The sequence below is a fragment of the Haliotis rubra genome, unplaced genomic scaffold (genome assembly GCF_003918875.1).
Source record: "Haliotis rubra isolate DU_JTF1 unplaced genomic scaffold, ASM391887v1 Scf55, whole genome shotgun sequence".
In the NCBI taxonomy this organism is placed as follows: Eukaryota; Metazoa; Mollusca; class Gastropoda; order Lepetellida; family Haliotidae; genus Haliotis; species Haliotis rubra.
Window position 1 is genome coordinate 129,819 of NW_025767246.1, and position 15,838 is coordinate 145,656.

General features: G+C 40.3%; 3 protein-coding genes across 3 annotated transcripts in view; all 3 read right to left on the minus strand.

The window, feature by feature from the left end:
* Positions 1-4,941, minus strand: part of LOC124253696 — a 47,220-nt gene extending 42,279 nt beyond the window's left edge. The window contains exons 1-5 of the mRNA XM_046687510.1: positions 4,882-4,941; positions 3,332-3,443; positions 2,237-2,437; positions 809-939; positions 305-413 (exon numbers count right to left, since the gene is read on the minus strand). Coding sequence (XP_046543466.1) covers positions 305-413; positions 809-939; positions 2,237-2,437; positions 3,332-3,443; positions 4,882-4,917 — 589 coding nt within the window. The 5' untranslated portion in view covers positions 4,918-4,941. The remainder of the gene's footprint in view (positions 1-304; positions 414-808; positions 940-2,236; positions 2,438-3,331; positions 3,444-4,881) is intronic.
* A 508-nt stretch (positions 4,942-5,449) lies between these two features.
* LOC124253717 lies at positions 5,450-8,391 on the minus strand. Its single transcript, XM_046687529.1, has 2 exons — positions 8,239-8,391; positions 5,450-6,978 (listed from the first exon to the last, which is right to left on the minus strand). The coding sequence occupies exon 2, from the start codon at positions 6,770-6,772 to the stop codon at positions 5,693-5,695; it is 1,080 nt and encodes a 359-aa protein (XP_046543485.1). The 5' UTR covers positions 6,773-6,978; positions 8,239-8,391; the 3' UTR covers positions 5,450-5,692.
* A 2,512-nt stretch (positions 8,392-10,903) lies between these two features.
* On the minus strand, positions 10,904-15,307 carry LOC124253694. The gene is made up of 2 exons (XM_046687508.1): positions 15,139-15,307; positions 10,904-13,433 (listed from the first exon to the last, which is right to left on the minus strand). Exon 2 carries the CDS (start codon positions 13,194-13,196, stop codon positions 12,084-12,086), a length of 1,113 nt encoding a protein of 370 aa, XP_046543464.1. The 5' UTR covers positions 13,197-13,433; positions 15,139-15,307; the 3' UTR covers positions 10,904-12,083.
* Between the last annotated feature and the right edge of the window lie 531 nt (positions 15,308-15,838).

The following is a 15,838-nucleotide window of genomic DNA, read 5'->3' on the forward strand; positions in this document are numbered from 1 at the left end:
TATCTGCAGTAACACAAGTTAACAGTTTTCTGTTTATCTGTGGTAACAAAAGTTAACAGTTTTCTTTTTATCTGTGGTAACACAAGTTAACAATTCTCTGTTTATCTGTGGTAACACATGTTAACAATTCTCTATTTATCTGCAGTAACACAAGTTAACACTTCTCTATTTATCTGCAGTAACTCAAGTTAACACTTCTCTATTTATCTGCAGTAACACAAGTAAACAGTAATCTGTGCAGGTGTAGAAACAAATTTTTATACTGTAGTTATTTCGAGACCATGTCGTGACAGAGCTTTTTCACCTGTGAAGTAGTGGTCCAAGGTGAAGTTGGTGTTTGCTTGGGGCCAGTACATACACGACTGCCAGTGTAGGGTGGGGAGACCACGTGTAGTACCGTACCCCTTGAACACCTGGAACAAGACATTGTTTAGACAGGCCAATAAGTAAAAGCGACGAAACCTTTTCCACATTCATAAGACATCTCTATTAATCAGTTGATTTTATACTTCTGGTTGTATTATGAGTGTGTATTTTATGAGCCAATATCGGATACTTTTATGATACAAAGTGTTCGGAAAATGTCAGTGTATCCTCCCTCCATAACACGCTTCACAAACACATGCAAAGGCATGTCAATTTTTCACAGGGCAAAACACTAACATATGTCAAAATAGGAAATTTGATCATCATTAGGAAATATAGTAAACAACCAGAAACACTTATCTTCAAGAATGAAGAATGAATCTTCAAAATATTTCGTCCAGTTACATGATCTTGTTACATAATGTTTATTTGAATGTATTACCGGGCCATTTTGGGATCCGAATCGCAGAGCTTGGTTTGCTGGTGGTATATGGCTGCGCCCATCCGTGACGTCATCGCCGAACAGATTCATTTCGTTGGACGTTGTGAGATTCAAAACCTGACAATTTGAATCTGGAACAAAACGGCTAAAACGAACTGACGGATATAACGTACTTGTCCTTTTTCCCCAGCCAACTGCGTTTTATCTGAGTCGAACTACGGTTTTGTCGAACAAAAGGTAGTGGTCCCTTTGAGTTTTTTATAACAGCAGTTTACTGTCAGTCGATTTGAAGCTATTTTGTCCAATTTTTAATATGTTTCAATCACTGTTAAAAAACAGTTAATTATCGTTGACCAGTGAGTACTGTCACTGTACGTTTTTCGTCAACTGAACGTTTTAATATACATCCTTAACTCACTCACTTACTCCAGTGACCGCCTACGTGGTGCAGTGGTTAGAGCGTCCGCCCGGAGAGCGGAAGATCGCGGGTTCGACCCCCCGACCGCGTCATACCAAAAGACGTTAAAATATGGTACTTGTTGGTCCCTGCCTGGCGTTCGGCATTAATGGGTACAACAAGGACTGGTCGGCTCGGAGTCAGTATAATGTGTCTGAGTGGGGTATTCATGCTTCACTGCGGCATGGTATCTCAGTGGGCTAGCACTATAAAACGAGCTTAAGTCTGGGCTAGTACAAGCAGCCGCACATACACATACACACGCATGCACGTCGTCATATGAGCGAAATATTCTGAAGCACGACGTAAAACCTAATTTCACCTCACCTCACCTCACTTACCCCAGTGTGTTAGTTGTACTTTGTGTGGTTAGTGAGGGGGCACGAAGTTGATAACAGATGAAGGGTTTTTTTCTAAAAGACGTCAAATTTTCAACATCCTGAAATGCAGTTCATTTGTTTCTGAAATGAACCTCTCTACATGGACTTTTCTTTCAAGTGAATGGTCTAATTCTTTGTTTGCATTCATTCTGAGTTTGTTTGTTTGTTTATTTTATAGTGCTGCACTCAGCAGTATTCCAGATTTATGGCGGCGGTCTGTAAATAATCGAGTCTGGACCAGACAATCCAGGGATCAATCGATCTAGGCAATTTGGGACACGATGACATGTGTCAACCAAGTCAGCGAGCCCTACCACCCGATCCTATAGTCGCCTGTTACGGCAAGCATGGGTTGCTGCAGGCCAATACTAACTCGAATCTCTAGGGGTCCTATCTGGGTTTGACCTTCCATCGAGCACTTTTCGGTATTAGTAAATAATCCAATTTTCCAGTTTCATAAAATCAATCAGTGTGAAATCAAATTGTCAATATTTCCCTGACCTACTGATGCTTGTTGGTATAGGATCTGTGATTTCACACCCAACATACATCAGTAAACCTTAAATTGTGGTTCCAAATGTACTTACGCACCTGTGTCAACATTAAAAATCTCGCCGGTATTATAGCTGTATATAGAACGGGAGTCCATGCCGTTGGCAAACATTTTGATCAAGCCGATGTTGCCGTCAAAGTTGAGGTACTGTTCCGCGTCCATTGTGTAGCCTTTGTCGATGAAGTTGGCCTCCACGTGAGCCTGGAAGGACTGGAACGACATGTCCGGCAGTGGAGGATCTGAATGGGGGACAGTGTGAATGAGTATGGTTTTACGCCGTTTTAACAATATTAATCCTGCAATATTATGTCTAGGGACACTAAAAATGGGTTTTATACATTGCATCCATGTTTGAAATCGAACCCGGGTCTTCGATGTGCGTCCTTCGAGCGGACGCTTGAACCATTAGGCGACCCCACTGCTGCTGGGTAATAAAGGGCAGATTACCCAGTGTCACTTGTTTGTGTGGAGATTAGTGAGTAGTGCCCCGGACATAACATTGTCTAAAGCAGTAAAATACATGAGTCGGGACTCGACGCACAGGCCAGCAAGTTATAAAGTAGGTCAGTGATTGTCTCGACCCACGGCCAAAGACAGTTATAAAGTAGGTCAGTGATTGCCTCGACCCATGGGCCCAGCAAAGTTATAAAGTAGGTCAGTGATTGTCTCGACGCACAGGCCAGCAAGTTATAAAGTAGGTCAGTGATTGTCTCGACCCACGGCCAAAGACAGTTATAAAGTAGGTCAGTGATTGCCTCGACCCATGGGCCCAGCAAAGTTATAAAGTAGGTCAGTGATTGTCTCGACACACAGGCCAGCAAGTTATAAAGTAGGTCAGTGATTGTCTCGACCCACGGGCCCAGCAAAATTATAAAGTAGGTCAGTGATTGTCTCGACACACAGGCCCAACCACGGTTTAAAGTAGGTCAGTGATTGTCTCGACACACTGGCCCAACAACGTTTTAAAGTATGTTAGACCGAAAAGTTACTGAGTGTCTCGACCAATTGGCCAAGCAAGTTCTTAAGTAGGTTAATAATCGCCTCGGCCCATGGGCCAAACAGTTTGTAGAATAGCTGGATGTATAGCATGTGTCTGGCGCACCCCCATAGTACTGAGTAAATAAATGTCTCACCTGTCGGGTTAGGCTGGGTTCCGGGACCCCCGGTGCAAAACGGCGTGAGGGACGTCACGTCAGTGACGCACAGCAAGACCCACGTCATCAATACTGACACTTTCCGTAACACCTGTACACAACAGATTTGTGAATCCAAGTGACACAGTTTTGTTTTGTTTTGTTTTTAAATTTTATTCACGTCAGTTGGATACAAACGTCAACTTTGCGAGCCTTAAAGTGAGAGACAACATGCGTGGAAAGACACACTTACATATTCAATTACATTATGTGCTGGGAATAGTAGACTATATGCAAGACCGTGGAATCACAATGAAATGCAAGTACTGCATCCTCGTAAGATGAAGTCATAACAGTGACAATGCTGGTGACATTACATCCCATGTTCTATGAAACGAATCCATGTTGACACAGTTATTGGAGACATGGTCGCAAGATCAGGAACTCTTTAAATGCAAAGGAAAGACAATAAGTGAGTGAGTAAGTATGGTTTTACGCCGCTTTAGCATTGTTCAAGTAATATCACCGCGGGGGACACCAGAAATGGGCTTCACACATTGTACCAATGTGGGGAATCGAACCCGGGTCTTCGGCGTGACGAGCGAATGCTTTAACCACAAGGCTACCCCACCGCACCAAAAGACATTTAACTTTATGAGGCACATATTGTCTTATGTCAACATGTTCGTGTGAAATTGGTCTGATAATTCCTGAAACATTTTTCGACAACTTTTAGGATTTTTCTACCAGCTACCTGGATATGAACCTTTAACCTCATGAATTGAAGCATTTTCCACATTGAATTGAAGCATTGCCCCACAGAGATGTCAAAATATACATTCTATTTTATTCTTATGTCGGTCTCTTGTTAAAATGGATGTGATGTGACAAGCTTATGAAAAAAATATGTCGATATTAAATATCGATCTTTCTTTATCTTTACGTATATATACAATCGAAATTATAATTTTTGGTGAGTTCACAAAGTGAGGACAAAGATATATAAATACCGTAACAGCAATTATGAACTCTATCAAAACAGGGCTGTTCACAGGCTGTTACCTTGATATAAGCTTGAAGTAGGCGAGGGACGCGCTTTCGTTATCAGGTATTGGAGTCACATATGATATGTTAGAACACAACATACAAGGGCAAAAACGAAATGTTAAACCTCAAATATTTGCTCTTTTGTTAAATAATAATAGACTAAATACACCTCTGTACATTGGTCGCATCTTTTTAAAAAAATCATGACTTATAAGAAAATGATTATAGGATACATGAATATTTACGCGGCAGTCTCCCAAGACAAATTATTGGGATATTTTTTTCAATATATACTCATGCCAATAATGGTTGTCACCCCTGCCCACCCCAACCCCCACACACTCACACCCACCCCTCTCCAATTAAAAAAATTGAAGGGGGTGACAACCATTATTGGCATGAGTATATCTTGTTATTTTTGTATTGTGAATATAAGTATCAGTGTTTGTATCATAGACAATAAAAAAAAGGTGTGGTTTTGACTGTTGTATACAGGTACTCACCGTCATTCTGCTAGGCCAGCGAGCGGTATCCACCATTGCTGGGTCCTTGCTCTAATTACAAGGTGTAAAGTTCGATGTTATCGGGGAAGAATGGCGGTGTTGTCGCACAGAGAATTTCACGTTATCTTGTTATCATGTATCATATATCGTATTATGAATAATGTTGCGAAGTGAGTGAGTGAGTGAGTGAGTGAGTGTGTGAGTGAGTGAGCGAGCCGCTTTTAATATTATTATTATTATTTAATATTCCGGGTAATATTAAATGGAATATTGCTAAAAGCGGCGTATAACTAAACTCACTCACTCACTCTTCGGTCAGAAGAGCTGGCGGGGTAGTGAATAGATATTATTCATAAAATATCTTGCGCGTTTGTATCATATATATAATGAGGATACCGAGTTAAAACGTGGTTCTAATAACCTGCTTATCCCAACAGGAGACTTTGTGGATCGGATGGTCAGGTTTGGGGACTTTGCCCGGCGTTTGTACTGTCCGGACCAGAGAGAGTCCATAATATACAGGTGTTAAATAATAAACACTCGTTCCAAGAAATGACAAACAAGCATCTTTGATATTCATATTTATATTATTACTGGAATATATTTGAAATGCGCGATACAATGAACAAAACGTCATCCAATATATTATTCATCATCTGAAAGTTAACATGTACATCCTCTTGTCATCCTCAATACTCTCTCTCGATACTCGACAGATAATGAAAGCATTCTTGGTAGCTAGCTCCCAACTGATTATAACATACTCGTTATATACGAATCATCCTCCGAGTTTGGTCCAACATCAAAGCAGTCATCTCTTGATCCAGATCATATTGTCAGGCCAAGCGGAATATTCTTCAACGTTGAGGATCTGAAGTGCAGTGATGTGTTTAAAGGGAAGAAAGCCGTTCCTGATGAGGAAGTTACAGATCTCGCGTCCGTGAGGGGAGTGGCGCTGAAACATCCACTCCATCATGATGTAGCGGACGTCAAATGTTTGGAAAAATTTAGACGCTCGACGGAATACGTTCACCTCGTGACCTTCAATGTCCATTTTAATAAACACCTTCTTGAAGTCCACAACACGCACCAGATCATCCAACACAATGGAATCAACGATGGTGTCGTTAGTATTATGTGTTGACTCGGATACTGGTTCTATCCTAGACCCGCCCACGTTGTACCGGTTGATGAGGACTTTGACAGGCTCCACATGGTCGGAGACAGCGTTGAGAAGAAGGTGGACGTTGTCATGGACTCCGGCGTAAGTTAGAGAAGAATAGAGTAAGTACAGATTTGAACTAATTGGATCTACAGCAACGACCTTTCTACCCATCAAAGCAGCATACACGGTATACATGCCAACATTACATCCTATATCAATCACGTGCATGTTGGGGACGGAGGTCAAGGCCGTTGCCATGGCTGCGAGCAGATCCGGTTCCCAGGATCCAGTGTCCCGGATCTGAGATGAAATAAACTGATCTCGTTTGCTGTAAACACAGAGACGAGTTCCGTTCTTCATAGTCTTGAAAGGAACACAACTACTCCTAGGAACCAGTCTGTGTGGATTGTATACATACACTTTACCCTTCTTATTCCTCTCTGCTTTCTTATCTGAGTAGTTTATCTTCTGCCTTTCTTGAAAGTTATGTTTGTTGAAATGAACAGGGTTGATATAATCGTCAAATGATTCAGTGGGTTGACGAAGTCGTGAGTCGTGGATGTAGTCCAGGTAATCCTGTTCCTCCGTCAGGTGATTTTCCCAGTATCTCGCTCCCCCCGACCCTCCCCAAACAGATGAATATGTGTACCACGCCAGCAGGAACGTTGGTACCGTCACGATCAGTATCGCCGCGCAATACGACTTCGTCATGAACTGATGAACCATGACTTTCACACGAACATGGAGTGGAGCTGGACAAGTATTGCTGAATCATTGACCACCTACTTCCTCGTCGCTCAGCTGTCCGACCAGGTGGAACACGGATAACCTTGTTGCGTGAATTGCGCCGTTCGTGATGTTTTCCTCCATTATCGTTTGGATTTGGAATCGACTGTGTTCATTCTGAGTCGTTGTTCAGAACATCGTAGAAGCTGGAGAAAAAAAACAGAACAGTTTATTCTTGGGGAAAAACCAGTACGTTGATCACTTTTCTGGTTGACGAGGCCCCAATTTCTCGAAACAAACTTAAGTGTAAGTTTTGACTTAAGTGAGAGTTTTTATTCAAATTTGAGAAAACGCAGGAAAATAAATTTCCCAGAATAAAGTGAAATCGATATTAAACTCTAACGTAGTAGACAATTTGAGTTTGGTGGATAGATTACTTTAGCTGTTTGGGCTTTTTTATTTTCAAAATGCAGTTGAGTTAAATATTCAGCTGTTGCAAATTGTAAAACTCAGTTTGAAATTTGAGTAAAAACTTAAGTTTGTTTCGAGAAATCGGGGCCAGGTCGGTTAACTGGATCTAGTGTATTCTGAGTTGTTTATTTGTTTGTTGCGTAACGCCACACTCTACAAAAATAAAGTTATATGACGGCGTTCTGTATAATCGAGTTGCACCAGACAAGCCAGTAAGGGATTTAAATACCCAATACTACACACCTTGGATACGATCAGATGCACCAACCATGTGACCGAGCCTGAACGCCCCATTAGGCTTGGGTTGATGAAGTTCTAACCTTGATCTTCAGCTTGTATGTATTCCAGGCTCATAATTATTCCTCATCAAGTCTAATGAATAATATGGGTCTCGCTTCGTAGTCAAATATAGATGTACGTTCCTCCATGCAATCATTTGATACGTATAGAACACCATTTATTTTGGGCCTAAAAGATTTTTTGAGACTTCAAGAGAAATTAACCGCCTTCAGAGTTACTTCCCTTTGTATAGCTGCAGGCTTCGTCTGCCTTGAGTGAACATGTCAACCGGGGTGGAATTAATAGATTTTATCGCTGCGTCTAAGTCATAAACCTGACTGCTAGCTTTGTCCGCTATATACCAAGGCTTCTAGCACAAACCTGCTCCAGTGTTTATCGGCCTGGGGCGAAATATGGTGAGCGGTCACACTTCCGCATTGGAAGAGGGATTCAGACAAGGGGACACACTTTGCTCTGATAACTTCCATAAATATATTTTATGTTTTTGTCTATGGAATATCAAGCTGCCTCTACTAATTATATAAAACATGATTACTTTCATTTTCCTCAAATCTAAAAACAGTGAAAATTTCGAAACATCCATGAATTCGTAATGTAAACAATTGATTAAACTCGCTGCTGTAGATGGCAGTTACAGGATTGTAGGAGTGCAAAACCATAATTCATATACAAATGAAAGCATTATATGTACCTACCTTACGGACTGAGGCGAAAGCCCAACCCCTGCTATATTCCATCTTGATACCCCGGGACGGAGCCTGTCCCCCATCGTGTCAGCTGCAGGTAAACAGTACGTGCGGTAGCTGAGTGACCTTGACATACGCCATGTCGTCAGATTACTGAGTCCAGGTGCTGACATCCGACAGGGACAGATAACACAGTTAGCTACTGTGCTAGCGCTGTCTCTACATACAATTGTCGCATTGTTGCTATTTACTCAGCTGACACATCCTGGCATCATCATCAGTGCAAATTTGGGGTTCGAACACATGCTAAGCGGATCTGGGATTGCTTATGGTTGGTCGTTGTTTTACGCCGCACTCAGAAATATTCCAGCTATATGGCGGCGTTCTGTAAATAATCGAGTCTGGACCACACAACCCAGTGATCAACAGCATGAGCATCTATCTACGCAACTGGGATACGATGACAGATTGCTTATGGATGCAACTCTGTACTGCGAGTCGCGACGACGCCCGTTACGTCAACACCTGGTGTCATCACTGATACATCTACAGTGATTCTGCTGGAATATTACTAAACGTGAAGTGGAAGTAATTAAAGTCACTGGAGTCATCCATCTTAAAATAATATCTTCTGGGTTGTTTCTTGTAATTCTGAATCTTAATGCATTGATTTGAAAACAGATTTGGATATCCGTGTCACTGGTCTCGTATATTTCTTCAGCTTAATCAGTGGAAGGAAAGAGGCTATCTGTTCACATAACCACAATGTACTATTATGAATCATCTCAATAATATCCAAGATATTTTTTATGGATTAAACTTCTTTTTTAATTTCTATCACAACGTTTCGAGACCATTCCAGTGAACCTGATGAAGGGACCTGGAATGGTCTCGAAACGTTGTGAGAGAAATTAAAAAAGAAGTTTAATCCATAAAAAATATCTTGGACATCAATGTACAACTTCTAAATGCCACTGAAAGACATCATCTCAATAATGTTTTTACTTTTTTAATGAAACATACTGATACAAAATTATGACTGCTGCCTGAGTTCTGCGCATGTCCAGTAGTTCATGTAACACGTGACGAAAGGGTCAAAGGTTGGGATCGCTTGACGTATAGATAACGTAAGACGTTAACATTGATTACTTAGGTTCAAAGTTTCAGCTCTAAAAGCTGTATATGATTGTGTTTAACGCTACATATGTTCATATGAGCGGGACAATTCATGTACAAATATAGTGTTGTTTCTAGGGCTGGATATTGCCCTAATTCTCATATTGCGATATATTGCAATAATTTAAGAGATAGTGCAAGACATATTGTGATATATTGACTGGAAGGTTTCTGTCCAAGCGGGTACATCATAAATTCATAATAGCTCTCTGTGTGCGACATCATGTATGATAAAATAAAAAATGGTAAAGAAAGTGTTTGGCTTAAAAATGTAGAGGATATATTGAATAGATGCGGACTGAGTGATGTGTTCAGAAATCCATATAATTATTCCCCCAAACGGGTTTCATTACAATAGTAGAAGTAGAAATCACCGTAAGGGACAATTTCTGTCTATCCTGGCGAAGCTCCGTTAATAAAAGTTCTAAAGGAATTAGTTATGAACTAATTATAGAAATCATGTCTTTCGAACAATTTTTACTTCTCGAAAAATCATTATATCTCCCGCTTTTGAATTTCAGAACAAGCCACCATGATGTTCCAGCAGAAACAGGCAGATGGCGTGAGAAGAGAACATGTCCTCGACATGTGCTATTCTCCAGTCATTGCAGATGAAGTACACTATCTATTTAGATGTACAGAACGTCGTCTTTATATTAATGAATTATTAATGAATTATAATTTAATTTAAGACAAATGTCAGAATTATTTAAGAATCTGTCGAAATATATATATGTTGTTTTTAACAAGTTAATATGACCTATGCTACTGATATCGCCATTCTTGACTGTTTATGTAATACATGTATATTTATATTCTGTTGCACCAAAGTGGATGCTTTCTGAGAAAAATAAACCTGTCTTGTCATGTTCTTAGTTGGTTTTACACCACACTTTAAGGCTCCTCGTCCCCATTGTGTATGACTGTATGACAGTGGTTTAAAGATAAAGAAAATGATATAGAAACTTTAATGTGGAATGTCTAATTGACGTATTGCAACAAAGTTTTGAGAACATAATGATAAAGGTAATAGTATAACATGATTTTCATGGTCAGTGCTGTTTGCTTCAATAGAATATGCACTTCAATGCAGTTTGTAATTATCGTTACTGTATGATTCATTCAGGTTCAACTCCAATATAAACATGTGTTAACGTAAACCATTGTGAAATGAAGCCCAAACATGATTTAGGTGAAAGGCTTGAGCTTAAAATCTCATGTGACCTCCAATAACTAAGATCCTTGACTGGAATATCATTATACAGTCCTTCATAGACTTAGGCATTTCTGATAAATTGATAAAATATGTACCATCATGAAACAAACGAAAATAATGTGAAATACTCTACTGATAAATGAAAGAAAACTTGGTCCATTTGAGGCCACTTAATTCCTCCACAGGAATAATATTGCACAGCCCTAGTTGTTTCTGCCAACATCTGAGAGTTGCATTGTGGGTCTGTTGTCTTATGGAGTATCAAAAACAGATCACAAATTATAGCTTATAATTTTATTTCATTTTGCAATTATCCAACATAAAAGAGTTTTAATACTTGCTAAAAGGAGATGCATGTAATTTCACATGATCTTTTATAGTAAAAATATGTTTTTGATTTGATTATTCCAAATATACTTATGTAAAATTCACAATATTGAATATATACTTCCCATCAAAAGTTTAGACTCACTTAAAACACTCACTACATGTTATGCATATATATGTGGTTACATCGAAGATGAATTTCTCCACTAACTTGGGGGAGCTAGCTGCAAACTTTATGCAGATGAACTGCACGAGGATCATGCATCAAATTGCTGAAAAGTATGTGCAAATATCCTGCATGTGAACAGCTGCGTTTTGGTTTAAATCTTGTTAAGAATTCGCGTTTTCACTAACTTTTATCATTTATTGCACTCACCACAATAATCTTTTCAACTTTACGAATTTGTTTTACAATACATCAGCTCATGTGTAAACAGTACCTTTAAACAGTATGGAATAGTTTGCAAAATTTAGTTTAGAACCGTTGCCTGATGTAAGTGGTTATATTTACACTAGTGAGTCTAAACTTTTGATGGGAAGTATTTTATAAATCCACATAATATGATAAAGGCAAGTAAATGTAGAATGTCAAAGTGCCTCGTATATACCTTAATAAATAATTAAAATGAGGAAGAAGATCTATTACTGGTGCATTTGTCATGTCAGAAAATAACAGAAATAACGTGTCATGGACAAATATCTTCCAAAAACAGCACTCTGCTTATCATACACTATATAGATAGATCGTTGGACGCTGTCGTCAAGACGCAACAATTAACTGCTGCTAGAAATCTGTGAGTGTGGGTTTGAATCCTGCTTCAACAAAAATTGTCTTTATATATTGGTTTACCAGCAAAATACCCGTGGTCGTAGGTTTCACCAAAGTTGTAACCATCTGCATCACGAGGTTTGTTCCCACATAAAGCAAACACTTCCTGATGTAAATGGAATTCTGTTCCATAGGGGCTTTGTACCAAAGTCACTCACTCATTCGTAATATCATGTCCATGGTGATATCATGGTGTGTACACGACGAGCATCAGACTGAGAATATATATATGTATATATGTATATATGTATATATATATATACTCATGGATATATACCAACACAGTGGCGGATAATACGTCAGCAGTCATCTCTTGATCCAGACCATATTATCAGGCCAAGCGGAATAGTTTTCAGGGTTGAGGAGCTGAAGTGCAGTGATGTGTTTAAAGGGAAGAAAGCCGTTCCTGATGAGGAAGTTACAGATCTCGCGTCCGTGAGGGGAGTGGCGCTGAAACATCCACTCCATCATGATGTAGCGGACGTCAAATGTTTGGAAAAATTTAGACGCTCGACGGAACGCGTTCACCTCGTGACCTTCAATGTCCATTTTAATAAACACCTTCTTGAAGTCCACAACACGCACCAGATCATCCAACACAATAGAATCAACGATGGTGTCGTTTGTATTATGTGTTGACTCGGATGCTAGTTCTATCCTGGACCCGCCCAAGTTGTACCGGTTGATGAGGACTTTGACAGGCTCCACATGGTCGGAGACAGCGTTGAGAAGAAGGTGGACGTTGTCATGGACCCCGGCGTAAGTTAGAGAAGAATAGAGTAAGTACAGATTTGAACTAATTGGATCTACAGCAACAACCTTTCTACCCATCAAAGCAGCATACACGGTATACATGCCAACATTACATCCTATATCAAACACGTGCATGTTGGGGACGGAGGTCAAGGCCGTTGCCATGGCTGCGAGCAGATCCGGTTCCCAGGATCCAGTGTCCCGGATGTGGGATGAAATGAACTGATCTCGACGCCTGCTGTAAACACAGAGACGAGTTCTGTTCTTCATAGTCTTGAAAGGAACACAACTACTCCTAGGAACTAGTCTGTGTGGATTGTATACATACACTTTACCCTTCTTATTCCTCTTTGCCATCTTCTCGGCGTATTTTCTATCCCTCCTTTCAATAAAATTATGGTAATTAAAATGCACAGGGTTGATGTAATCGTCAAATGATTCAGTGGGTTGACGAAGTCGTGAGTCGTGGATGTAGTCCAGGTAATCCTGTTGCTCCTTCAGGTGATTTTCCCAGTATCTCGCTCCCCCCGACCCTCCCCAAACAGATGAATAAGTGTACCACGTCAGCAGTGACGTTAGTACCGTAACGATCAGTATCGCCGCGCAATACGACCTCGTCATGAACCGACGTATTCTGACCTTCGCCATTGAAACAAAACCGAACATGGAGTGGAGCTGGACAAGTATTTTGGTGTAACTGATAAACCCACTTCCTCGTCACTCAGTTTTCCGTCCAGGAGGACCATTGACAGCCTAGGGAGAAGTTTGATTCCTGTTACAGTTCGTCAAATTTCCAGCTGGTTAAGTCTTCAGGGTTATGTGCTTCAGTTTTGATTTTGGACCTATCCAGACTGGACGCTGTTTCTATTCACGGGATATGTCCTTGTTCTGATCAGAATGGACCTGAAACGTTAAATATAAATTGATATATATATATAAGAGAAAGACATTGTTTAGATATATACTCAAGTGTCATTCAGAGCTCATCCACTCTCACCCGTGAAGGTCCGGGTTAGAATGAACCTTCAGTAACCCATGCTTGTCGTAAGAGGCGACTAACGGGATCGGGTGTCCAGGCTCGCTGGCTTGGCTGACACATGTCAACGCATATGGACGCTCATGCTGTTGATCACTGGATTGTCTGGTCCAGACTCGATTATTTATAGACCGCCACCATATAGCTGGAATAATGCTGAGTGCGGCGTAAAACTAAACTCACTCACACTCATCCACTCTCCCCGCCGACCAGATCTGGTTTTAACCAGATCACGCCGACTATCAGGCAGGGAAACAACAAATTCATGAACAATCTTTTGAAGTATTTTTGGTACGACCCGGTCGCGATTCGAATCACCGACCTTCACTATATCCACTTAACCAATAGGGAGGCCTTCTCTAAAAGACCGTGGTTTCCGTGACATATGTCTTACAACTATTTCTACGTGTTTTCCAGAAATATTAGGGAGATGATGATTTTTGTGAATGGCATCCCCCCCTCTAGTTTATGTCCCCCCTTCCGATGTCATGTACAAAATCAACCCCCTCTCCCATAATTGTTAAGCCTATATTTTTTTCATATTACTATGTACAACATTGATTCCCCCCCATCTCCCCAGAACAAAGTGGGTAACACACACACACGCACACACACGCGCACACACACACACACACGCACACACACACACACACACACACAAAAATCATTTATAAGTAAGTATATCTTTGAACAGTCCCTAAGTACATCTTTGACTGTTACAGATGTTCCTTATAAATAGAGAACGCACAAAACATAGATGTGAATATAAATACCAAATATGTGATTATTTATACATATTCACATTGTGAAACATCCAATATGGGTTCCTAGAATAACGAACCACGTAGGTGGTAGACAAATTTTACCACAGCCATTTTCCTTACGAAACAGTGGTTCCATGTTTGCAATGCCGGGGCTTTTCTTTCACTTTACAATACGGTGGTCAAATAGTGGTCTCACATTGTTGTCAAGTCGGATTTAAAATACTGCCACCTGCAAACCTGTAAGAGTCACGGAAACGAAAACATTGTTTTGGTACTCGAATTGTTCAGTGACACTTAAATGAAGCGCATTCAGAGTTACTTCCCTTTGTACAGCCGCGGGGGTTCGCTTGCCCTCGGCGGAATTGTGAACAAGGAGGGAATTGAGCGGTTTAAGCGTAATGTACAACATGAGCCCGAGTTAATTGAATGCTAGCTTTGTCTACAATATACATGGCCTCTGTACCACAATACTGCACCTGTGTTTATCGGTAGCGGGCTAACTATCAAGAACAGTGGTCTCAATATGTTTCACTTCCGCATAGCCTGATGGAATCAGGCAAGGAAGCACACTAAGACCCTGTAGTTAGACATATTGATTTTTTTAGCAAGCTGTGGTAATAAATTAGCTCGTGAATATATTATGTTATTTATTTATTACAATATTGGAACACCTAAAATATACCTGCATTCATTACGATGTAAACTATGGATTAATCATGCAGTTTACGGCATTTAGTTGCAAGATTGAAGCGTGTGCAAATATTACTGCAAATACAAATGTTCGGTAATTTGTCATATCTGTACCTACCTTGGAGATTGGCTTTGAGACCCCACCCACCTGCTAGACCCCCCTCCTGATCCACTGGGACGGGGCTTGTCCCCCATGGTGTCTCCAGCAGGTAACAGCACATACAGTAACCGAGTGACCTTGACATATACGCCAGATAGATTAGCATTCCCGGCACACAGGTGCGTGACCTGGTAAATGCAACCGGTATTGCAGGAGCTTTTGTGAAAGCGCAGGTTGAATGCTATTTTAAACTGACATACATGTGTCTTAATTTCAAACAAGTGTTAATATTATATTTACTCTCCCTTGTCAATGTAGTTTAGTAGCTACAATAATATAGATTGATGAAATGAAAAAGGTGGGGGTGGTGATTACATTTGTTTTTGGTTTTTGTTGTTAAGACCAAATACAGAATCAATCTAATAATTTCGGTTCCACAAAAAAGTATTTGGTCAACTCATAATACCATTATTTAATATTGTTGAATTTTAGCCTTTTTTTCTTTCTTTTGTCCTTTAGAATTATTACATGTTTGTATAGTCTTACTGATCGGTAAATAGTGAGTATGGTTAAGCAATATTCCAGCAATATCACGGCGGGGGACACATTGTACCCATGTGGGTCTTCGGCATGGCGAGCGATCGCTTTAACCACTTGGCCCGAAAAGATAATTAACTTTATCCGGCAGATATTGTCTTATGTCAACATGTTCGTGTGA